The sequence below is a fragment of the Gopherus flavomarginatus genome, chromosome 16 (assembly GCF_025201925.1).
Source record: "Gopherus flavomarginatus isolate rGopFla2 chromosome 16, rGopFla2.mat.asm, whole genome shotgun sequence".
Classification (NCBI taxonomy): Eukaryota; Metazoa; Chordata; order Testudines; family Testudinidae; genus Gopherus; species Gopherus flavomarginatus.
Window position 1 is genome coordinate 24314838 of NC_066632.1, and position 24687 is coordinate 24339524.

The 24687-nt window shown below is 61.2% G+C and overlaps 1 protein-coding gene across 3 annotated transcripts; it reads left to right on the forward strand.

Moving 5' to 3' along the window:
- Positions 1–2497: 2497 nt before the first annotated feature.
- Positions 2498–24653, forward strand: B4GALNT1 (beta-1,4-N-acetyl-galactosaminyltransferase 1). Of its 3 annotated transcripts, XM_050925286.1 has the most exons (12): positions 2498–2587; positions 5164–5306; positions 13527–13742; positions 14316–14489; positions 14577–14683; positions 14966–15003; positions 16595–16775; positions 19263–19364; positions 19974–20161; positions 20282–20422; positions 21438–21675; positions 22399–24653. In XM_050925286.1, exons 3-12 carry the CDS (start codon positions 13528–13530, stop codon positions 22611–22613), a joined length of 1599 nt encoding a protein of 532 aa, XP_050781243.1. In that variant the 5' UTR covers positions 2498–2587; positions 5164–5306; position 13527; the 3' UTR covers positions 22614–24653. The 3 variants fall into 3 exon arrangements, with proteins under 3 accessions (XP_050781243.1, XP_050781244.1, XP_050781242.1); XM_050925285.1 differs by lacking the exons at positions 2498–2587; positions 5164–5306 and adding an exon at positions 10853–11785; XM_050925287.1 differs by lacking the exons at positions 2498–2587; positions 5164–5306; positions 20282–20422; positions 21438–21675; positions 22399–24653 and adding an exon at positions 10848–11785 and having other exon boundaries at positions 19268–19364; positions 19974–20071.
- The last annotated feature ends 34 nt before the right edge of the window (positions 24654–24687 follow it).

The window sequence follows — 24687 nt, forward strand, 5'->3', positions numbered from 1 at the left end:
TATTAGCAATTGGTCATAAATCAAACTGTGTTCTCATAATAAACGTGGCATATTGCCTTGTCCCCTGAAACAATCCTGTGTAGTTTTATCTGCATAACAATTTCAGGGCAGCAGGGAGTCTGGTCTCGATGGAGGTATTTAGGTGGCACCGTGGTACACAGACGAAAGTCCCACCCCATTTAAAAGCCGTGCTTCTCTGCATTTCTTGCCCAGCTTTTCCCTGCCTGTGAATTACCCATAATCTCAAGCACTGTCCATAGACGAAATGGGTTAATCCGAGCAGGGTCGGCTCTAGGGTTTTTGCCGCCCCAAGCTGCAATCGCGATCGGCAGCACTTCGGCGGCAGCTCCACCGTGCCACTTCATTCTTCGGCAGCAATTCGGCAGCAGGTCCTTCCTTCCAAGAGGGAGTGAGGGACCCACTGCCAAATTGCCACCGAAGGGCAGGACGTGCCGCCCCTCTTCATTGGCCACCACAAGCACCTGCTTGCTGCGCTGGTGGCTGGAGCCAGCCCTGAACCCAAGAGATGCATTTGTTTTTCTGTTTCCTTTTTTGGTTTTCATTCCCTTGGGGGTTTACAAAAGTGACGTACAACTGAACAAACTTCCTTGGGCGGGGAGTGGCAGCAGCCCATCCTGATGGGTTCCTGCCTTGCAACACCAATTCGGCAGCCCGCTGGTGTCACTTCTCCAGGGAAAGCAGAAGGGGGCTGTGCCCTGGCATTCCAGCCGTAAGGAACAATAAAGACAAGAAAACCCGGAGCCGACTGGAAGTTTGGTAGGTTTCTTTAAGCCACTTCTTGGTGACTGCGCCGGTCGGGGGTCTCGTCCACCTGCTCCGGGTCAGGCCCGACGAGGCCCTGAGCTGGTTGGGTATCGTCCAGCTGCCCCTCAGCCTGCAGGAACCCCCTCCCCAGGCTATTTGCTACTCACATGGGCCCCACCGCAGAACCAGGCTCCTCCCAATCCGGCTCCCACGGAGGACCCAGAACAATCATGGAGACGGCTTTGAGTCACCCCCCCACCTACCCCCACCCCACTGGCCTCACCCGGCCAGTCTAGTGGGGAAGGTCCCACCCGGTCCCCAGCGATGTCTGGCCCTTGCTCCCTCCATTCGTGCTGGGAGTGGTCTTAGATCCAATTTGGTCTCTAGTGTCAGGAAGTAGCCATGTTAGTCTGTATCCACAAAAACACCCAGGAGTCCAGTGGCACCTTAAAGACTCCTGGTTAATTAATGGTGTTAAATCTGCAAATGAATTTTAGTTCTGCTGTTTCTTTTGAAGGCCATTTCTGAAGGTTTTTTGTTCAAGACTAGTGACTTTTAAATCTGTCATAGAATGTCCGGGGGGATTGATGTGTTCTCCTACTGGCTTTTGTATGTTACCATTCCTGATGTCCTGTTTGTGTCCATTTATTCTTTTAGGTATGGACAGTCTGGTTTGGCCAATGTACATGGCAGAGGGGCATTGCTGGCACATGATGGCATATATCACGTTGGTAGATGTGCAGGTGACTGAGCCCTCGATGGTGTGGTTGAGGTGGGTGGGTCCTCTGATGGTGTTGCTAGAATAGATATGGGGATGGAGTAGGCAACGAGGTTTGCTACAGGGCTTGCTTCCGGGGTTGGTGTTTCTGTGCTGTGGTGTGTAGTTGCTGGTGAGTGTTTCCTTCAGGTTGAGAGGGCTGTCTGTAAGCCAGGACTGGCCTGTCTCCCACGATCTGTGAGAATGAGGGATCCTTTTCGAGGATAAAGATTGTAAAATTCATTTGCAAATGTAACACCATTAATCTGGGCTGGAAAAGGGCCTGGGAGTGGCTGGCTCATTACAAAAGCAGCTTTGACACCTCCTCATCCATTATTGGGAGTGGAGCACATCCACCCTGATCGAATTGGCCCTGCCAACACTGGTTCACCACTTGGGAGGGAATTCCCTTCTCTCCATGTGTCAGTGCATCATGCCTGCAGCTGCAACTTTCACTCCAGGCATCTGAAGAAGTGGGTTTTTTACCCACGAAATCTTATGCCTAAATAAATCTGTTAGTCTTTAAGATGCCACCAGACGCCTGGTTAATTTGATACCTGTTTCCAAGGTTCCCAGGTTTCTGGCAGGGACTGTGCAGGGGGTGATGACCCCTATCTCTTCGGTCCGTGCCCCCCAGTGATAGCCCATTACAAGGTGCCACCTGCTTTCTAACGCCTCTCCCCCACCACTCCTGCCATCCTGACCCTCCCCCCCAAGTCCTTTGTCTTGGGATTACTTTGTCTGAGCTGGTCCCCCTCCCCCTGGCTCCCCAGGGCGCAGGATGCGGGGGTGGGATCGGGATCGGCAAAGTGGGGGGGGCGTCTCTGTGCGAGACAAAGGCGACCCCACCCCACCCCCCACAGACACCGGGTTGCTGAGGCCTCCATTCCCTCCTCGGGCCAGCGGGGGCGCCCTCCGCCTGCCAGGCTCCCGGCGGCCCCAGCCAGCCCGGTCGGGCAGCGCTAGATCCGGAGCGGGGTCCGGGGTGTGTGTGTGCCGGGGGCGTGGGGGCGCCCGAAGATGTGACCATGGGAGGCGAGGCGGGGAGATGCGCTGGGCAGCCAGGTAGGCTGTGGGCTGGAGGGGGGGGGGGGCGAGAGGGAGCTGGCCAGCAATTCAGCAGTGCCGCTCCGACAGCGGAGCCGTGGGGGGGGGGGGGTAATTGTGAGAGTGGGGGGTCTATAGGGCATCGCGATCCCGCCCCCCCTTTCCCTGTCGTGGTGCCGATGGGGGAGGGGGTGTCGTGCCAATGTCGCGCAGCGCGGGGGTGATTTATAGCGCTGCGGCTTGCGCGCCCCCCCCCCCCAGCTGCGCGGGACCGGCCGGGGGCGCAGTGCAGGGCTGGGGGGGGGGAATGGGAGCCGGTGGGGAGGGTCGGGATCAGGATCAGCCCGTTGCCTGCGGACACCCCGGCCCGGCCCGGAGGTTCTGCATGATCCGGGGGCGGGGGGTGATTTGTGCCCCCCCCCCCAGCTGCAGCCATGTTCTGCGCCGCGCACTGAGCGAGGGGGGCTGTGGCGGGGGGGGGGCTGACAGCCTGGGGCACAGCTGTGCCAACCCCCCCCCCCCGCGGGGCTCTGCAGCCGCCCCGGGAACTGCGGATCATTGGACCCCTGCAGTGGCGTCCATCACCGCAGCGTCTGGGCGCACCGGCAGACCGCGGATTAAAGGGCCAGTTTCCCTCCTCTCCGGCTGGCTGGCCCCGGCCACCCCAGCGATCCGGCTAGTCCCCGGCCTCCGCACAGGGCCGGGAGCGATGGTGCCCGGGCGCCCGGTGCCCACGGGGGGCTCAGACCCCAATAGCCAAGGCCATCGCTGGGCTCAGAGGCGCCAACTTCCTCTAGGCCCAGGGGGTGCTCGACCCCCCCCACTCCACCCCTTCCCCCAAGCCCTCACTTCTGCCCTGCCTAGTCCTGTCCCATCCCCACTCCACCCTTCCCCTCAAACCCCCACCCTGCCCCTGCTCCTGCCCCCTCCCCACTCCACCCTTCCCCTCAAACCCCCACCCTGCCCCTGCTCCTGCCCCATCCCGCCTCTTCTTGCCCCATCCCCAATCCACCCTGCCCCTCAAACCCCCACCCTGCCCCTGCTCCTGCCCCATCCCGCCTCTTCCTGCCCCTCAAACCCCCACCTTGCCCCTGCTCCTGCCCACTCCACTCTTCCCCTCAAACCCCCACCCTGCCTCTTCCCACCTCATCCCTGCCACCTCTTCCTGCCCCCGCTGAACAGCTGATCATGGCAGGCAGGAGGCTCTAGGTGGGAGGGAGAGGGAGGCGCTGACCGGTCAGGCACCTTGGCAGGTGGGAGGCACTAGGGGTAAGGGGGAGGCACTGATCCATGGGGCTGCCGGTGGGTGCTGAGCATACACCCTTTTTTTCCCCATGGGCGCTCCAGCCCTGGGGAAGCCCACAGAGTCAGCACCTAAGGGCCCACCTACCTATGACCCAGCCCTCCAGACCACCATCTCCACACAGACCCCTAAGTATTTACCCCAGCCCCTCCTCTCAGCATCCTTAATCCAGTGCTGCCCCCTCAGATTGGCCCGGGGTCACCCAGTACACCTTGCCTGGGGATGGGGGTGGGGGCATTCAGATTGACTTGCTTCAGTCCCTTACCCACCATCTCCCCCCAGCCCCAGGGCCTGTCACTGGCTCCCCTCTCCCAGCTCTGTCCCCCTCGCCCTCCCGGTGCGGCTAACTCTGAGGGGGAAGCAGCCCCCACGGCCCCTGCCCCCTGCAAAGTCCTGCGGGGCTGCCGGCTGCCCAGTGAACCGGCTGCACGGGCAGGAGGGGAGTGGGGGATGTCGTTAGGAGAGGGGCGGGGGCCCAACATCACCCTCGGGCCTCCCCGAGGTGCCCCCATGCCCAGCCCAGCTGAGGAAGTCACATAGCAGTTCCAGCTGCCAGGCCCGGGTGTCACTGGGCACCACTGAGGGGCATTCAGGCTGGCTGAGGGCTCCTCTTGGCCGGGCGATTGGGAAGGCTCCCTGGGACAACAGGCCCCATGTCGAGCCCAGTAGCAGCAGAGAACAATTAAACTGTTAAGTATTTTTCTCTGGCTGGCCACAGGGCCTGTGGGCGTTGGAGAGCGGAGAGGCCTTCCACAGGCAGGGGAAACAGGTGGCAGGGGAGATTGGCACCAGCTGGGGTGGGGCTCCGGCAGGCAGAGGTAATGGGGAGGGGGGGCTCTGGCCAGCAGCAGCAATGGGGGGGGCCTGTGGAAGACAGGGAAGATGGGCACAGGAAGGGCTCAGGCTGGCAGAGGAGATGGGCACTGGGAGAGGACCTAGGAGAGACTTATGCTGCAAAAAGCCCAAGTCAAGAAGTGCCTCCAAGTGGGGGGTCCAGTCCCTGACTCATCCCCGCCGCGCTGGGCCAGGTCTGCCATGGGCCCCTGTTGGAAGGGTGGGGCTCCCCAGGCTCCCCACTCCTGCCAGGGATTGCACCAGCTTGGTCCCACCCCCAGGATGGGCACTAGATCCCTAGCGCAGGGTAGCCCAGGCTGGGCTTTCCCAGCCCCCTGTCTCTGCCCCACAGCTACACCCGCTGCCCTCCTGGTGCCTGGGGGTGTGGGGCAGAGCTGGGTGGGATCCCCTGGTTCTGCCCATTCTTCAGCACCTCCCTGTGTCTCTCCCACCCCAGGCTGGTGCCACCCCGCCCATGGCAGCCGTGAGGGTCTCCAGATGAGACGGGGGAGTCTCCCTGCCTGGCCCTAGAAGAGCCCAGGAAGTGCCAGAGATCGGGAGCTGTAGGCTGAGCCGTGGGAGCCCCGCGTCACCCTCGAGGTGAGGCCTGCCGCGGGGGACAGGGAGTGCAGCCATCACACCGGGTGCCAGGAGCACCGACCTGGGCGTTACCTCCTGGGCAGCAGTGGGGCAAGCTACCCCTCCCACCCCACACACACCCCCATACCCCAGTGGGGTAAAATCAGGTTAAATCCTCCCAGTGCCATCCCACAATGCACTGCTCCTTCATCCGTTCCCTCTCCATGCCTCATCCACGTGGAGAGGCGTAGGCGGGCAGTGAGTTGTGAGACAGGTCGGAGGGGGTTGAACCCACGCTCCCACAATTCCAGCCAGCATCCCACAATGCACTGCCAAAGCTTCCCACCCGGCAGCGAGCAGGATGCCGGGACGTTTACCTGCCGTGCCTGCTGCTGGGTGGGCACCAGCATTGGGAGAGCACCGGGAATGCCCCCCGAGCGCTGTGCCCACATGCCCTGGTATGTGCCGGGCAATGCCAATGTACCAGTGCAGCTCCTGGGGAGAGACAAGCCCTCGAGTCCCCTGATCAGGCTTCTGGTCTCTTTGCCCATTCATGCCAGCTCTGCCCTTTGCAAAGCTGAGTGAAATCTGCTCCCCGTTCACACAGAGTCCAACAGCCACCAGCCCAAGCCGGCTTTGAACCAGCCCCCTGGAGGGCAGAGCCCCCTGTGCCAGCCTGCATTGCTTGGAGCCGAACGGAGGTGCTCCAGACCGCCCAGCCACCCAACCTGCTCTATTTATAGCCCTGGTGAAGTCCAGCTCTCCAAGCTCACACTCCTGCTAAGCAGTCTTGTGACTGCCTTGGGGCTCTGTTGTTCACCTCCTGCGGGAGGGGAGCTATGGGTCTCTCTGCTGCTTCCCTGAATAGATTTGTATTGCAAACATCAGGTTTTTGCTCTGGGCCCTGGCCCAGCTGTGGGGGTCAGGGAATGATGGGTTTGCACAGAGTGGCTACAGGTCATTTGGCACCAGTCTTTTGCACCTGAGCATGGTCTGATCTGCTGCAGGCTTGTCTCTCCGGGGACCACTTCCTGGAAGAGGAGGGGCTTGCCCCCGCCTCGCATTGTTGGTGCTGTGTGCCACTCGGCCGCTCCTCCCCAGAGCCGGTTGCGTTTCGGTACGTGAGAGGCAAGGGAAGAAGGGAGGGTCATTTCACCGGCGCAGTGTGGCTGGCGACGGGATGTGGCGAAGCCCCGAAAGCCGGCAGGACAAGGAGCGGCACCAGGAATAAATTGAAATGGACCCACCTCAGAATCCTGCCCCTCATGGACTGCACAGCACTGTGGGAATTCTCCGCAGGTTAGAGCTGCCCCCAGGCTGCTGTAATTTACACTGGGAGCCAAGCAGGGCCAGGCTGCCCAAGCATGAGGGTCAGGTCACCTTGGAGCCTGGTGCAGAGAGAGGAACAAATGTTGTGCCTTTCTGTGTGCATGCCGCGCCCATCCCCCTGGCCTCTGGGCACCTCAGATTCTCACAGACCGTTACTGTCTTTTAAAGCCCAGCAACGGCTCTCAGAGGCTGGAGAGAAGGGAACACAGCTCCTTGCAGGTGTTGTGCCCACCTCCCGGGGCAGGACTCAGACCCCCCCAGCCCCTGCCCTCAAACTCTGGGAGCGCCGGGGCGCACGTGGTCCGTCGAGGGCTTGCCCAACGGCGCGCAAATCTCTCTGAGATTGCATGGGGCTGTGCCAGGCCCGAACGGGGCTGGGTCGCACGCTGGGAGTGAATTTCTCTGAGGCGTGCAGTGGAACCTGGCACGACATCAGCATGTAGATAGTAATGATTGTTTAATGGCAGGCCCACTCCAACCCCTGGCAACTCTGTTTGCGCCCTCACTCCCGCTGCTCCCAGACTGGCACTAAATCAGAGCTGACACTAATGGAAAATCAGCTCTCCCCGGATAAGGGAACTCGCTGCCTGGCTGCACGTCCCCCATGGTAGCTTCCAGCCCTGGGGTTACCCAGCTAATGCCCAGGCCGGGGTCTCTGACACCTGTGCCAGCTAGATGCCCCAAATCCAAATCCCTGAGGCTAGTGATTCTCAATTTTCACCAGCACTGGGACCCCTCACTCCCTTATTAGCTGGGTCCCTCCCTCATCCAGCAATGCAGGAAGGGCCAGGTGGTCCTGATCTCAAGCTGAGACCCTCCTGCATTAGGTGTCATTTGTATTGCAATAGTGCCCAGTCGGCATCCAGGCTTCGTTGTGCCAGGCACCAAGACGAAGGCACAGGCCCTGCCCTTTGGTATGGTAGGTGGGCCCCTGGCCTGGTCTGACACAGCCTGGCTGCATTAACCTCAGCCGCTGGAGGGGGGCTGGCAGTTGAAGGCGCTGTGAAGCCCCCAAAGTACAGAGATGCGCTGGCTGGTGTGGTGGGAATCTTTCAGGCAGTTGCCATAGAGATAGCTTCAGATCTGGCCCCCACATGGGTCATCAGCTCCAGAAACTCTGGGGCGGGTAGGGGGGGCAGGGATCCACCCCCCCTCCTGCTTAGATGGTCTCCCGCTTGCCTGTCGAGAGACCCTCACAAGCTGTGACCCAGATTCCCTGCACATGCTCACCCGGCTGTGCTCGGCCACGTGCTGCTGGTTAATTTCACAACCCCCCTAGGCCAGACTGAAGAGTGGGTGGCTGCAGCTCATCCCACGTGACACTGATTGGGGTTAACCCAGGTACCCTGGGGAAACTGCCACCCCCTTTCCCTCCACTTCCAGCCAAGTCTGCACCCTCCTGCCCCCTGTCCCCGGGGGAAGTTCTCCCAAAGCTCCACTCCGGGCTGCCGCGAGCCCCCATGTCCCTTTTCCTGCTGCAGCCTGGTGATTCACACAGCCCACCTTGCTCCCGCCGGAGCGGCCAGTCTCATGTCTTCGGGACCTGTGCAGCGTCCCCCGACCCACTGCCTCCGCAGCCGTGCGCCCCAGCATCCCGACTTCCCCTCGGTTCAGCCCACCGCCCCTTATACAAAGCACAAACCAAGCCGGCATCTTCTGAAAAAAGGCCCAAGGTGAAGAGTCTGCTAAAAGCCAGGGGGAAGGCTTTGAAAACAAGCTTCTAGGCAAAAGGAAAACAGAACTGGCAGTCGCAGGCCTGCCCTTATTAACAGTCCCTTTCCTGGCTGATCAGGGATCCCCTTGTCGACAGCCCTTGGCCACCTTCCACGAGACACTTCTGCTGGCAGGGGATCTCTGTAATGGAGCACGTCTGTGCCCTTTTTCCTCCTCTGCCAGGCGCTGACTTTTAGCCTCCTTTCAGCATCAGGGCGATTCGCGAATGTCCTGGGGCCCCGAAGCTCCCCCGTTCAGAGTCCATTCTTGGGGGCGCTCAGTCCTGCCCTGGCTCCAGACTGCAAGCACAGGGCCGGGCGGGCTGGGAAAAGGCAGCTAGATCGTACGCTTGGCTGGGGTTAGCTGTGACCCTCAGGGAGCGGCCTTCATCCCCAGCGGTTTCGGAAGGGAATAGTCTACCTGTTACCTCCCGCTGAAAATATGTCCTGTACAAACATCTCGCTTTGCTCCTCCCTCACCTTGGGGAACTATCAAGTGTAACGTACCTGCCTGTGCATACCGGTGTCAGTCCCCGTCGTCCCGTTCGGGCCACTCAGCCCTGTTCCAAACATCCTTCATCAATCATCACTGCTCCCGAAAGGGAAGCAAATCTGAGCCCCCTCAGCTTTCCCAAGCAGGGAAAAGCTGTGACTGGGGCAAGGCAGAGCTCAGGTGATTCCCCAGAGCCACGCTGCAGCCAGCTGAGACCTGCTCCCCCCAGCACAGCAGCATCTCCCATGTGTGGCTCGACCAGACCCCCTGGGCAGAGTTGGTGCAGTGGCGACAGTGCCTCTGGCTGGCTCCATCAGCAGGGATTGAACCCACAGCCTTTGCAGCTGTAAGTCCGAGGGGCTGTTGGTAACCTCTGTAAAGGGGGGCGGGGAGAGAACCTCGGTGGGCCAGCGGGGTGGGGGGGTGCTTTGAGGTCCGAGAACCTTGGTGGACCAGCAGGGAGGTGGGTGGTTGCTTTGGGGTCCGAGAACCTCGGTGGGCCAGCTGGCGGGTGGGTGGGGGGAGTGCTTTGCCCCAGTTGGGTCCAGCTCTGGGCTTTCTGTGGATTCATGGCTGATGGATGCCGGGGGGCAGGCGGCGGAGGGATCACAAACGGCTTTTCTCTCTTTCATCGGAGCGGCCTCGGTTCCGTCCCTGAGGGGCTGACGGGCGGGGGGGCAGTTTACCCCACGGGCTGAAGCGCCTGCCTTTGCCCTGCCCATGAACAGCCTGGAGGACGGGCCCCTCGGCCCTGGGTTTCCTGTCAGATCCTGCCCACTGTGCTGCGGGCCCTTTGCCAGTGGATTTATGCCAGATGAGCACATCTGGGCTCCAGAAACCCACCATGGTTAGGTGCGCGCTCACCCAGCCTGGCCCAGGCTCGGGATGCAAGGGAGGGGCCCATGTTCTGTGCAGACAATGACCACCGCAGATTTTGCCCCGAGGGTGCAGTGGGGATTCTGGCACAGCTCTCCGCATGAGGGGTGGGGCAGGGGCCCCATGTTTCCCCAGCTGGAAATATCTGCCCATCTCTGACAGGAGCTGGAGGCCTGAGGTGTTTGGATCTGTCTTTTGTGCTGAGCTTTTGGGTGGGGCAGGATTCCGGGGGTGGGGTGTTAATTGCCCCCCCTCAGGGGGTTGTGCTGCCATGCTTAGCAGCAGCCAGCCTTCCTCCAGTGCCTCAATTTACTGCTATCAGCCCCCTCCCCGCCCACAGGGGGGCTATTCTCCCAGGGACACCGGCTGCCCCCTTGGCACTGCCTGACAGTGGGATGCGCCCTGCTCTGGCTGCTAGATCCTGTCCTGGAAAAAGCCACCCTGGCAACAATTTGATCAGAGATTCAAGCTGGAGGCCCGTTTATTGTACAAACTCCAACGCATTGGGGGGTAGCAGGTTGGATACTGCACCCCCGATATAAAGCATCACTCGAGTATATAAAGCTGAAAACCACAAATACATCATATATTTAAGTAACAATCGCCCTTCCTTGGAATTAACACCTTACAGGGGTTAGGAACTTTTTGGGTCTTTTTGGTACTTTCCAATGTGGTTGCTCGCATCCCTTTTATGGAAGTAATAAGGATTAGGGTCTCGGCTGGTACTTTCCAGTGTTTAGACACCATTCCTTTTATGGGGTACCACCAAGGAGGTCACGGGGTACAGCGCTGTCACGGGGCAGTTACACAACAGGCGTGGGTTATCGTTATAAATGCTTCATACTTGTTACAATCTTATCGCACACAAGCGGTTGTTACACTTCATGAGCATTAGACACATATTACAAATACTTCCTCCTGGGGCTTCTCATTCCTCCCGCCCCGCTGCAGCCAGGGGACACAGCTAGTTTGGTTCAGGCTTAGGGCCTGTTAGAAACAAGACAGGCCCATGTTAACAAATCAAGGCCTCTGTAATTTGGGGGGGGTCTTTTCCTCCACAATCCTAATCTGGACCCAGGCCTCTTCCAGCCCTGGGACGCGGGCAGTGATGTGCTTCCTTTGATAGATGCAAAGGTGGGGTTGCACCCGCCTAGTGCCCCACTGAATCTGAGCCCAGGAGGCCACTCCCACAGACCTGCCCTCCCTGCATTCAGCAGCCGCACTCCATCTGCCCCACTGCTGCTAGGATCCCCCTTCCCCAAAGCGCTTGCCCCATCCCGAGAACGCCGCCCTAGCTCCCGGAGCCGTCACCTGCGCTGACCACGAGACGTCCCGGAGACAGAAATCGGGGGCAGCCAGCGCAATAAGGACGTCAATTCAGCGGCTGTGGGGCAGAGAGTCCTCTCCAGACACCGGTCTGCTCTGGGGGCAAGGCCTGCACCGCCAGTGACTCGTGGTGGGGGCGGGTGGGAATATCTCGCCGGTGGGGTGGATTCCCAGAGCCGTTTCCCTGGGATCCTGGCAATGAGGGTTTCCCAGCCTTTCCCAAACAGTGGCAGCGCTGACTGGATTGGAGGGCAGCGTTCATGGCTTCGGAGTTGTTTGTGGGGTTGCATTCTTGGTTTCCTCTGCCCAGGGCTGTGCACGGCCTCTGACCGGGCTGCAGGGCAGATATCAGCAGGTTCCTCAGCTTCCCCAGAGCAAGGAGCGGCACCCCCGGGGGCAAACGGTGTCGGAACGCAGGGCCGCGCAGCGGGTGGGGACAGCGGTGGAGTGGGGGGTAGCGTGACAGCAGGAATTTGGGACTTCGGGGAATGCGGCATAATTGCATCTCAACGTGATGAAGCTTCCCCCATGCTGGTAGTCAAAACTGGCCCACTCTGGTGCTCTCCGCAGGGCTCCTTCCTGTGTGTCAGTCTCGGCCAGGTGGTTTTTGCTTCTGGTGCTGGGCAAACAGACTTGCTTCTCCCTCAGTCTGAAGCTGTCTGGCGACCCCGCTGGACGGTGCTTCTGCCTTCGAGGTGCTTTTGGGAAGGAAACGGCTCCTCCTCCCACCTCTCCCGAAAGGGCCTGGATCCGGGGCATCCCAGGTTAGTGCCATGCCGGGGGCTGCCCTCTGGGCGCCATGTTAGATTGGAAGGTTCTTGGCACAGGGCCCTTCTTCCATTCTTTATACAGCCCCTAGCACAGCGGGCCCCTGCTGTATGGCCCCCTGGTAATACAAATAATGAAGAGTGAGACTGGCAGACTCTGAGCCAGTTAACACTGTGCAGTTGGGGGCGGGGGGCAGTGCCTGGCACAACGGGGCCCTGACCTCGGTTGGGGTCTTTGCAGCTCCTGGCACAACAGGAGTGTGCTCTCAGTCGGGATCTGGGCAGCGCCTGGCACAACAAGGCCCCTGACCTCAGTCAGCACTTCCAGGTGTTGCCCTAAGACACCAAACGGCAATGCCCGGTGGGAGGTTTTTCCAAGGGCGCAGGGACCAGGAAAAATGACGAGGTGGATGGTCAGAAGAGCTGAGCAGCCGGCCGCCGCCCCACCCCTCCAGAACAGGGCAGGATCCTTTCCTCCCAGCCACCCCCACTGGCTGGTGGGTGCTGAACTCCTGCCAGCCTGGCACCCAGCTCAGAGCTGGTCGGATCAACAGTGCCCGCAGCTTTAAACACGTTTTCCAGCATTCCTCTCACCCTGGGTTTGTTGGCAAACACGCCCCTTGCAGCAGAGACCCTGCTTCGCTCACTGGAACCAGACCAAGCCGGGCCAGCCAGCTCCCTCGGGCAGACCGTGCGAGCTCCCGGGGGCAGGAAGCTTTGGTGCCTTGCACCGGCTTTGGCCCCCGCTCCACCCCCGTGCATAACTGGTGCTACGCTGATTTCACACCCGCTTTGCACTAGTGTACATGGCTGCCCTGGGTGGAAGAGCCAGGCCCATCCCCATCAACGGGGAGGAACCAGAAGCCGGTCCCGGGAGGAGCAGAATCGGGCCCCTTTTCCGGCCATGGAAGCTGCCAGGTGTACCTGTTGGCCAGCTCCCTGGCACAGGCTGGTCCCAAGCCAGGGCCCTGCTCTGTGGATGGTGCGGAGGGAATTCTTGTCTGCCTGCCTCCACCCAGCCCTGGGGGGACCCAGCCAGGGGACTCCCACCATCTTCCAGTCATAGTTTGCATCTGAACTCCGGCCCCAGGAGAGCCAGCTAAAGCCTCGTTCCTGGTCCAATCAAGGAGATTCACCCAAGCAGCGCAGCCAAGGGGTGGGGTGGGTGCACCCCGTGTAAAATCACGGGGAGAGATCAGGCCTGCAGGGGCAGCTGGGGGGTGTATTTCAGGGTGGACACAGCAGCATTGTACCCTTGGCCCTGGCAGAGTGGATCTGGCCCGATGCCCTTTGAAAGCAGGTCCAGCCAAGTTCCACGCACTCTGAGCCCTCTCCTCTGTTGCAGGGGTGTGTGTGAGACTCCAGAACCCCCTGTCCCCCTCTGAGCCCCCCCCAAGAGCTGCCTAGTGCCCCAGGTAGGGCTGCCGACCCTCCTAGGGGTCCTGGGGTCTCCAGGAAGTCAAGCTTAATCTTTAACTCAGTGTGATGCAACCTCCAGGAATACTTCCTCCCACAGCTGGCAACTCCAGGCTAAGAAAGTGGCACCGGGCCAAGAGCGGACCTGGGGAGCAAAGTCTGGTTGGAGCCGCAGGCCAAACAGAGCCGAGACGGATGTGGGCGCAGTCCCTGAACCCACATGCCAGGCTGGGCCCCCCCCCCGAGTCCCTAGCCCAGCCCAGATCCCCCCTCCCCTGCCGGCATGGGGCACCCCCTCTCACCTCCCCGCTGCCCCCTGCAGGATGCGTCTGGTGCAGAAGTCCCTGTGCCTGCTGCTGGTGGTCACCGCGTCCCTGGCCCTGCTGTACCTGCACGTCTGGTCGCCCAAGCCCTACAGCGCGGTCGATCTGCGCAACCGGCCAGACCGAGTCCCCGAGCAGCTGCTGGGTGAGCCCTTGCTGGGCCCCTCCAACAAGTTCGCCCACATCCCCTTCCGGCTCAAGGAGGAGATCGTCGAGTAAGGACCTCTGCCCCCACCCCCAGGGATGGGTGGGGAGAGGGGCGCGGGGCGAGCGAGGGTGGCCAGGGCTGGGGTGGATGCGGGACTGGCCCCTATGGGCAGGGCTGAAGCCTGGCTCCTGGGTTGGGCCTTGGGAAGTGGATTTTCCAGGCTCCCAGCCCTTCCCCAGAGCCTTGCCCTCTCCTGGGGGGCGGGTCCCCAGACACTCCCCCTTGCCAGCACTGGGGTGCCCACCCCTTCCATGGGGTCATCAGCCTGGGGCAGGAGGGCAAGGGCAGGGGTATCAGTCTGCAGCCGGGGCAGGAAGGTAGAGGCAGGGGTATCAGCCTGGGGCAGGAGCAGGAAGGCAGGGATAGGAGTGTCGGGGGCAGGAGGGAAGGGGCAGGGGCATCGGCCTGGGGCAGGCAGGCAGGCAGGTGGGGTATCGGCATGGGACAGGTGGGCAGAGGCAGGGGCAGTGGCCTGGGGTAGGGGCAGGTGGGCACTGGCCTGGGGCAGGGGCAGACAGGCGGGCAGGAATCGGCCTGGGGCAGGGGTGGGCGGGTGTGACCGGGCGCCTGGTCTCCGCAGGCTGCTGCCCAGGAATTCGTGCTCCTGCGAGGTGGCGTCCGGCGGGAAGTTGCCCTTCCCCAAGCAGCTCTTCAGCCAGCTCTACTCGCTGGAGTTCGCCACGGCCTTCGGCCCCGCGGAGCTGGCGCAGATCCACAGCAGCCGGGAGCTGGAGTACCAGAGCTACCGGCAGCGGTGAGCCACGCCGGGGCCGCCGGGGAGGGGGGCCTGGGGTGCGGCCGGGGCTGGGCCTATCCCCCTCACTCCCTCCTTCCCCCCCAGGACCCAGTCTCCCGCTGAGCAGCTGCTGATCGTCAGAGCCAACTCCCCGCTGGAGTACCCCGCCCAGGGCGTGGAGGTGCGCCCGCTCCGGACCATCCTCATCCCAGGTGAGTGCCTCAGCCTCCTGGGGGGGCAGCCTGCCCTGCCACCCCTGCTCCTGGGCAACCCACTCCCAGGGCAGAACAGAGCCAGTGGTGAGGGAGGCGAGGTGGCTGGGTGGAGCCTGGGGTGCTGGCCATGGCCGGCTGGACCCTGCAGCCCCTATTGGCTCATCCCCTGCCCACGGGCGCTGCTGCCCAGGGAGGACCAGCGGGCAGGACCTGAGCTCGCCGGGGCAGTGATGTGCGGGGCTCCTTGGGTCTCACTAATCCCTTGTCTTGCCTCCCCAGGGCTCAGCTTGCAGGCAGCCAGCAGGAAGCTGTACCAGGTAAGGCATGGAGGGGGCTCACCGTGGGGCAGGGGCACGATCCTGGGGCTGGCTCTTTGGGGTGCAGGGTGAGGCCCTGGACCCCACGTTGCTCCAAAGCTGCCTGGTGGGAGCTAGCACATGGGTGCTGGCCTGGGGAGGGGCAGAACCCACCCTGCCCTGGTGTTGTCCCACAAACTTACACAGGATCGTTTTAGGGGTCAAGACAAAGATGCCACATTTATTATTAATCCGTAACTATTAGCAAATACCTTAATGCTTATACACATACACTCACACACACACACACACCCCAAAATGTTCTGCGGCTGCTGGATAGTTACCAGTCCTGATTGCAGTTTGAGTTTGCAGCTTGGGATTGGAGCTCGTGGCAGCTAACTGGCCAGGAAAGCTGAGCACGAGGAGGAGCCGGGTCTCTGTCGGGCGCGCACCGATGCTCCTTGATGTTGATAGCAGAACATTACCCAAAGTCTCTCATCTCACCCTTCCCTTTTTATAGGAGTTTAGTTTGGATTCAAAGTTCCTAGGTCTCGCTGTGTCACGCCGCCTCTGGGTTTGCTTGATCACCCGTCGATTGCAGGCGTGACTGTCAGCCTGGGACCTGGCTTTGATCTTCCCTCTGTTGTTCTGTTGTCCTTTTCTTTTTAGGGTGGATGCTTCTTACTTTGTTTAGGGCTGTTGTCTAGGTCTTCAGCCGTTGGTATTTGAACTTTATCTTATCAGGACAGGCTGGGGCTGGAGGTTGATTCTATCACCCATGCATACCTCATTCACACATGTAAACTAAACTAATAAGATTACAGCAGGGTTTGCAGAAATGAAGGTTGGAGGAAGCTTTTACAAAATGGAGTGAGTGTTTTAAAATGGAGTTTGAATTACAATATGGAACAGAAGTTACAGTGTAGGCAAGTATAGTGAATAGAAGTTACATTAATAAAGTGAACAATTAAAAACAGTTTAATTTATCAGTTCTACACTGGGGGACACTGACCCACAGGGTGGGTCTGAAGAGTTTATTCCAGGGGGCATGCTTGGCATCTGTTCTCATGGGGACAGCATCACTGCGGGGCCCGAGGGTCACGGCCCATTGCACAGGGCCAGCATGGGCACTTTCCACACGCCCAGGGTGACCAGACATCCCATTTCTAAAGGGACAGTCTCATATTTAAGCTCCCCCTGCAGCTGTCCTGACTTTTTCTTAAAAATGGGCAAATTGTCCCATATTTTCTGTCTCCCCGACCCCATCAGTACTGGTGAGTCCTCCTGGTGGCCGGGTCCCTATTCACCAGCTGCCCGCCCACCAGTGGTGAGTGGGGGGGGGGTCCAGTGGCTGATGCTGGGGGTGGATGTGCAAGACTGGTGGCGGGGTGAAGATGCAGCATGCAAGGGCAGCCGCTGCCTTGCTGCTTCATCAGTGCAGCCCCTGCCCTGTCCCGCCCCATCCCGTTTCCAGCTGTCACACGCCCCTCCTCATGCAGTGCCAGCCTAGCACCCATCGCCAAGCCACGGGCAGTGTCCTTTGCCACGAGCTGCCCCCTTGCCACACCTAGCCCCAAGCGCTAACCCTGCCTCTCTCTTCCCCCCTCCCTAGGTGACCCTGATAGCCACCCTGGGCACCTTCGACGTGGCAGCGATGGTGGAGGGGGTGAAGGCGCAGGGCGAGGGGGAGACGCGACTCTCGCTATCGGCCACCCAGCTGGACAACCTCAACCGCCAGCTGCAGTTCGTCACCTACACCAACACGCTTTTCCACCCCAACACCGCGGACACAGGTGGGCACCCGGTGCCGTGGGGGGGCGGAATCTGACAACTGGCCTGGAGCAGGGCAAGGGGCAGCGCATGGGCGGGGAGCATCCTTCAACAGGACACAGACCCCCGACAGAACATTCCAATATAAAGCATGTGACGCTGTGTGCCCCTCCTTGCCTCGGGAGGACATGGCACCAGGAGAGGCGGGTCCGTCCCAGGCGGTCAATCAGGCATGGAGGGCGCAGAGTGCCGGGCAGGGAAGGGAGGGCCAGTCAGTCACCTCCCTCTTCAGCAAGTTTGCAGATGACACTAAGCTGTGGGGAGAGGTAGATACACTGGAGGGCAGGGATAGCGTCCAGAGGGACCTAGACAAATTGGACAATTGGGCCAAAAGAAACCTCATGAGGTTCAACAAGGACAAGTGCAGAGTCCTGCACTTAGGATGGAAGAATTCCATTCACTGTTACAGACTAGGGATCGCATGGCTAGGCAGCAGTTCTGCAGAAAAGGCCCTGGGGGTTACACTGGAGGAGAAGCTGGATAGGAGTCAGCAGTGGGCCCTCGTTGCCAAGAAGGCCAATAGCATATTGGGCTGTATTAGTAGGAACGTTGCCAGCAGATCGAGGGACGTGATTATTCCCCTCTATTCAGCACTGGAGAGGCCACACCTGGAGTATTGTGTCCAGGTTTGGGCCCCCCACTATAGAAGGGATGTGGACAAATTGGAGAGAGTCCAGCGGAGGGCAACATAATTGCTTAGGGGGCTGGAGCACATAACTTACGAGGAGAGGCTGAGGGAACTGGGATTGTTTAGTCTGCAGAAGAGAAGCGTGAGGGGGGATTTGAAAGAGGGCTCCAAAGAGGATGGAGCTCGGCTGTTCTCAGGGGTGGCAGCTGACAGAACAAGAAGCAATGGTCAAGTTGCAGTGGGGCAGGTCTAGGTTGGATATTAGGAAACATTATTTCCCTAGGAGGCTGGTGAAGCGCTGGGATGGGTTCCCTAGGGAGGTGGTGGAATCTCCATCCTTAGAGGTTTTTAAGGCCTGGCTTGACAAAGCCCTGGTTGGGATGATTTAGCTGAGGTTGGTCCTGCTTTGAGCAGGGGGTTGGACTAGATACCTCCTGAGGTCCCTTCCAACCCTGCTAGTCTGTGAGTCTATAATTCACGGAGAGGGCAGGATCAGTACAGGGCTGTAACGGGGCAATGACTCACTGCTGCAGCGCCTCCTGCTGGTCATCCTGGGAATTAGCTGTCCACTCAGGAGTGCCCTCTACAGGCCAGTGTCTTGCTTGCCGCTGGCCCTGGTGTCCCCAGACTCCAGTGCCCCTTCTCTCAGGGTCCTGCCCCCTGCTGTACCCCGCAGTCTCCCAACCCCCTATCCCCACCTCACCTCAGTCGTGGGCTACTGCCTGTCACCGTCTAGCCCCACGCCCTGGGGCAGGCTGCAGTGTCAGCCACTCATCACTGGCAAGGAGGGTTTGGACCTGCTGCCTCTGCCTACCCCTGGGCTGCCCCTCTGCAGCCCCAGTACCCTTGTTGGCCTTAACAAGGCCTGCAGCCTAGGGGGTTTCCAGGCCGGAGCTCCCCAGCTCCTCTGGCCTTTCCCTGCCCTGCTCCACTCTAGGTACCCAGCTCAGTGCCCAGCAGCCAGACCCTTCCCTCTCAACATCTAGAGAGACTGTTTCTTGGCTTCTCACCCCAGCCCTCTTATAAGGCCGGGCTGGGCCCGCATTCAGCCAGCCACAGCTGCGGTCAGCTACCCACTCCGCTCCCCCAGCCGTTCCTAATCCGTCTTACCCTGCTGCAGCCCTTCTCAGGGCTGGAGCGGGGTGATCACCCTGCTCCAAGGGCACTACACAGTGGGGCATTATTCCAGGGTATTGCCCAGTCGGTCAGGGTGACGCAACCACAGAAATTGGGGGGCAGCCACAGAATGGAGCAGTTTTTAAAAGACCCCCACCCCTCACCCATCAGTGTTTATATTCCCACCCTCCCGTTTAGCCCCCTTCCCCTTTTCCTCTCTGGACAGTCCAAGGCTGCTCTGAGGAAGCTGCGAGAGGAGAGGGCAGTATCCGGTGCCATCAGGCAGCCCTGGTATGGGTAGATCTGCAAAATACCGGGTGGGGGAAGCCAACCTGGGGCACCGTAAAGAGTGGGCAGCTGCACCCAGGGCTGTTGTGGGGAGGGGAAGATTCCCAGCCCCCAGACCGCAGAGAGTGGCTGGGCAATGAGGCTGGCCTGTCTCCTCCCGTCCCTTGGCCAGGGGCAGGGGGGTGGCCGGGGACAAGGCTGGCTGAGCTGTGGGCGGGGAGCACAAAGGGGCCTGTGTCGAGGTGGCCCCCTCCCTGGGCTGCGGGAGAGAGGAGAGAATCCAGGGGGTTCCATGGAATCCAAAGGGTACGGGGCCCCTGGGGGACCCCTGCTGCCGAGGGGGGGCTCCTGTACCTCAGAACTTCCTCTGCATTGACCCCTCCCCCTTCTAGTGCCCATCTCCCCCTTTGTTTTCCAGTGCAGTTTGCCACCGATGGGAACCAGGCGTCTTTCACCATCCGAATCCGCCATGCGCCCACACCCAAGCTCTATAACCCGGGCACCCCAGGCGATGGCGGAGGTGAGTGCCAGGCGGGCGCCAGGGCCCAGCGAGGATTGGGGTGTGGGGAGGGCTTGTGCTGGGTGACCTACAGGCTTCTGCAGTGGAGAGGCTTTCAGCCCATGGTATTCGGGGTCAAGGCTGCCCCCACTGTCCCCCACAACCTAGGGTCCCCCTGAATCCTGCCACCACCTCCCCAAACAACCGGGGTCCCCTGAATCCTGCCACTGCTCCCTCCCCCTGACCCAGAGTCCCCCAAAATTCTGCCTGCTCCTCCCACCCACCGTCCCTCTGAATCCTGCCTGCGCCTCCTCGCATGACCAGGGTCCCCTGAATCCTGCCATAGCCTCTCCTCCAACCCAGTGTCCCCCTGAATCCTGCCTCCATCTCCCTGCATGACAGGGGTCCCCTGAAGCCTCCTGCTGCCTCCCTCCCCCCAACCCAGGGTCCCCTGAATCCTATCTCAGCCTCTTCCCCTCTCTAGTGGCTGGAGCAGACGGTGCCCAGCAACATCTTTCTGAGGCTGGAATTGCGGGGGAAGCTTGTCCTCCCAAGATGGGTCCCTGCTCCCTGGGCTCTGGGGTGCTGCTCCCCTTCCCCGCAAACCTCTTGCCCCCCCCACCCCAACAGATTACAACATCAGCGCCCTGGTCACCATCGCGACCAAGACCTTCCTGCGGTACGACAAGCTGCGGGCGCTGATCGCCAGCATCCGTCGCTTCTACCCCACGGTGACCATCATCATCGCGGACGACAGCCAGCACCCCGAGCCCGTGGGGGGGCCCCACATAGAGCAGTACTTCATGCCCTTCGGCAAGGTGCGGGGTTTGGGGAGACACAGGCGCGGAGATCTTGGGGTTCAGGGTCTGGGAGGGGGTGGGGCTCAGGTGGCCGGGCCAGGCACTGACATGTCCCCCACTTCCTCCCCCCACACCCAGGGCTGGTTCGCGGGGCGCAATCTGGCCATTTCCCAGGTCACCACCAAGTACGTGCTGTGGGTGGACGATGACTTCATCTTCACGCCCCGCACCAGGGTGGAGAAGCTGGTGGACGTGCTGGAGAAAACCAGCCTGGACCTGGTGAGTGGGGCTGCGCCTGGAGTGGGGGGACTGTGGGGGGCAGGCCATGCTTTGTGGCAGGGGGGAATTGCAGGGTGTCCAGTTATGAATCATAGATTATCAGGGTTGGAAGGGATCTCAGGAGGTATCTAGTCCAACCCCCTGCTCAAAACAGGACCAATCCCCAGACAGATTTTTGCCCCCAATCCTGAAATGGCCCCTCAAGGGTTGAACTCACAACCCTGGGGTTTAGCAGGCCAACGCTCAAACCACAGAGCTCTCCCTCCACCAGATCATGCCTGGCTGGGGATGTTGGGGGGAGTTCGGCCACATCTGGGTGTGGGGGGGTCCTGAGAGTGGGAGTCCATTCCCCCCCACCTCCCTCTGCCGCTCCCCCACCCCCACAGCTCAGCATGGAGCCATGGGGAGGGCAGGGGAGCCCCCTAGTAGCCACTGTGGGACACAACATGGTGGGAGTCGCAGGAGCTGTCCCTGCTGGACGGGAACCCCCAAGTCCTTATCCCCTGCACCATGCGGCTCCCGCCCCAGTGCATTGGGGGCACCCAAGTCCTCGCCCCAGGGGGCAGTGGGGCAGGATGGGTCACAGGAAAGAAGGTGTCAGAGCTCCCTGCACACCGCCCCCAGCGGAGGGGAGAGCTGGTGCAGAGCCCCCAGGGAGGGGGTGGAGACCCAGGGGAGGGGGGAGCTTGCCCAGGGCCCTCAGGGGAGCGGGGGAGGTGTCCCAGGGTCCCCAGGGAAGGGAGGTTTGGCCCAGGGGAAGGCGACGCTAGTCCAGGGCCCCCAGGGGAGGAGGGGTTTGGCCCAGGGGAAGGGAGTGCTGGCCCAGGGGAAGGGGATGCTGGCCCAGGGCCCCCAGGGGAGGGGGTGGTTTGCCCAGAGTCCCCAGGGGATGGTGAGCCAGGGGAGGGGGGAGCTGGACCAGGGCCCCCAGAGGAAGAGGGGAGCTGGTGCAGAGCCGCACATGCTGCCCCCAGCAGCCCATCTGTCCCCCTGCTCACGTCGGCGTGTCTGGCAGGTGGGGGGCGGAGTGCGGGAGATCACGGGGGTCACCACCACCTACCGGCAGAAGATCAGCGTGCAGATGGGGGGCGAGGAGGGTGACTGCCTGCAGACACGCCAGGGCTACCACCACCTCCTCGAGGGCTTCCCCGGCTGCGTGGTCACCGACGGCGTCGTCAACTTCTTCCTGGCCCGCACGGCCAAGGTGCTGGAGGTGGGGTTTGACCCCCGGCTCAGCCGCGTCGCCCACCTCGGTGAGTGCGGGGGGGGCGCTCATGACAGGGCTGGACCACACCACTGTAGCACCTGCCTAGTGGTTTAAGCAGGAGGGGCGGGGACTGGGAGCCAGGACACCTAGGTTCTATCCCCAGTTCTGGGAGGGGAGTGGGGTCTAGTGGTTAGAGCAGGGGGAGAGAACTAGGACTCCTAGGTTCTATCCCCAGTTCTGACATTATCTCACTGTGGCATTGATCACCTCCCCCTGCCTCAGTTTCCCTCTCTGTGGCATGAGGGTGCTAACATGGGGCTCCATTGCAGTCACATGGGGTCCCTGGCCAACCAAGGCAGTAGGGCTGCAGGCTGTCGTTACCGCATGGCGGTTAGCCAGGCAGGCCGGTGCCACCCGGAGGGCCGACGTGCCAAACAGAAGTCACCACTTTTGCTAGGACCCGGGGAACGAGACACTTCATGGCAGTTCCTGCCTCTGGGGCCTGGTTCCCAAAATCCCAAGGGGCAGCAGTGCCTGGTGCCCAGGAACCCTTGGGCATCCCATCCCCCCCAGTGCATCCAGATGGGGAGGGGATCAGTGGGAGGGGACACCGGGTGGTCTGAGGGGTCAGATCCTGGGAAGACCCAGGATCTGGGATGCAGGTTCGATCCCGTTGCCCACAGCCCCCCGCACCCACCCCCCGTCATGCATTGCTGGGCCGGCTGACCCGGCCCCTCCTGCGCTGACCCCCATGCCCTCTCCCCGGCAGAGTTCTTCATCGACGGGCTGGGCGTGCTGCACGTGGGCTCGTGTGCCGATGTGGTGGTGGATCACGCCTCCAAGCTCAAGCTGCCCTGGCAGAAGTCGGAGAGCGAGAAGCAGTACGCCAAGTTCCGCTACCCCACCTCGGGCGACAGCAGCGTCAGCGTCAAACACAGCCTCTTCTACTTCAAAAACCGCTTCAAGTGTATGACAAGCAACTAGCCACACCGGGCTACCAGCCTCGCCCTGCCAGTGAGCCGGACCCCAGGGAGAGCCCCCCCTCCCCCATGGAGCTGGGGCTTTTTATCCTTGTACCAGGCCAGGGAGTTGACCCCTGCTACCCCAGCTCTCCAGTGCCTCCAGCCCCAGTGCCATCCCTACGCCCTGTTGTCTCCATGGGGGGGGGAGGCTCCCCCACTTTCCCAGCAGGCTCTAGGGGAATCCACAGATGCACAGTGGGATACTGGGAAATTCCCTGGATTGCCTGGGAAAAGCTCACAGCACCCCGGTGGCCGAGCCCCCACTTTCCCCAGGAGATGCTGTTTTCTACTGGACAGACCTGCCCCCGTTCACAGCCAGATTTCTCCAGCGCCCCCTCCCAGAAGAGAACCGGCACAGCCCCTGCCCCTCCCAGCTGCCCCAGGACAAGCACCAGGGCCCCATTTTATTTTGTGCCAAGTGGTTATAGCCCCAGTCCACCCCCATTGCCATCCCTGGGAGATTTCCAACTTCAGGTGCCAAAGACTGCAATGGGTGGCAGGGGACGGCCCCTCGAGCAAGGGGAAAGGCTGGTGCCCATGGCTGGGGGGCGGGCATGGCCGGGGAGGGGGCTAGTTATTCCCAGTGCCGGTCCGAGGCTGAGGTCTCTTTTGGAACCTGGGGAGACTCTACGCAGAATCCAAGAGCATGGGCACAAGGCGAAGGGCCGACCTCATCTTTGCCCCCCACACCAGCTGGCCCCAGCCCCACACTGCTCACTGAAGGCCCCATAGTTACAGCATTGGATGAACGGGTTCTGGCTTCTAATCCAGGATAGCGGTGGGGGGGGGGGGGGGAGAGAGGAGCTGGCTGGTCTCTGCGGGAACTGGAGGCAGGACGCTGGGACAGTTTGTGTCGTGTGTGTGCGCATTTAATGTGAGCGAGTGAGGAGCCGGGCACTGCCAGCCTGCACCCACAGGAGCCCCAAGGCTGGCAGAGGGGCTGCTTGAGTTGCCATCCCCAGCTGCCATTTTCTACAGGTGACAGAGAGGTGAGGTTTTAAGGAAAAAAAAAAGATGTTTTTATTTAAAAAAAATTCTTTACCCTAAAGGTTCTCCAAGCCCCGCCCCCTTTGTTCTGAGCCCCGCCCCCTCTGTCCTGCTTCCTACCGTCGTGTTTTAGCCGAACCAGAGAAAAAACTATACTTTTTTTTAAAACGTTGGGCTCCGACCCATTGGGGCAGTGACATCAGAGGGACCAGCCCATGGGGGCACCCCCCGCAGGCACAAACCCCGCCCGCTATGTCCCCCTCCAGTGGCCCAGCTCTGCAGGGCGCCTCTCCGGCAGCCCAGAGCCGGTGTTCGAGGGCAGTTTGGCACCAGCCCCTTGCTAGCAGGATGATAGTGTGATGCCAGCCTGGGGCTGGGGCATGTTATGGGAGGGGAGCAGGAGTCACAGGCTGAGGGGACAGATGCAGCCTACAGAGCTGGTGCTGGGGGCCAGGGCCAGCAGCCAGCCACAGTGTGTGTGGGGGAAATAATTCCCTGGACCCCCTCTCAACCCTCTCCAGCAGGGGGTGGGAGGGCTGGATGCAGGGGGCCCCTCCAAGGCAGGGAGAGGCCCCTATGTGCCAAAGCACAGTCCCTACTGTCCCTTCCCTGCATGAAGTGGCCAGAAGCACCTGCCCTAAGGCCATGCCAGCCTGTGACACCAGCAGCCAAAGCCCCCCCCCCCCCCAGCACAGACAATTGGGGGATGACAATAAAATAAGGGATTTTGGTTCTTTTCTGTGGTTTAAACCCTGTCTGTGAGTCTCTGTTGAGGGGGGTTAAATTCCAGCTCCTGTCCTGGCCCCATCACCTCACAGCAGGGGCGGTGGATCTTTCTTTGCCCTGGCGCTGGGGAGGGAGGAGGGATGAGGCACAGAGCCCCCACCCACCCAAAATGCCAGTGCCCCACAGCGTGCTCTTCCCAGCTGTAGAGGGCCAGCCCCCAAAACTGTCTTGGGAAAGGAAGGAACCCAGCATCCTTTGGGGGCCAGTGCCTCCACTGGCACCCAGACTGCCCCCCCTCTGCTTCCTGGCCAGCACCAGCCCTG

Excerpts from the sequence above, each read along its gene's own strand:
- B4GALNT1 (XM_050925285.1), top strand. The coding sequence starts at position 11,220 with ATGAGGGTTTCCCAGCCTTTCCCAAACAGTGGCAGCGCTGACTGGATT. Across the intron at positions 14,684-14,965 it reads CCGGACCATCCTCATCCCAG|GGCTCAGCTTGCAGGCAGCC; the intron begins GTGAGTGCCTCA and ends TTGCCTCCCCAG. Across the intron at positions 20,162-20,281 it reads ACTTCATGCCCTTCGGCAAG|GGCTGGTTCGCGGGGCGCAA; the intron begins GTGCGGGGTTTG and ends CCCCACACCCAG.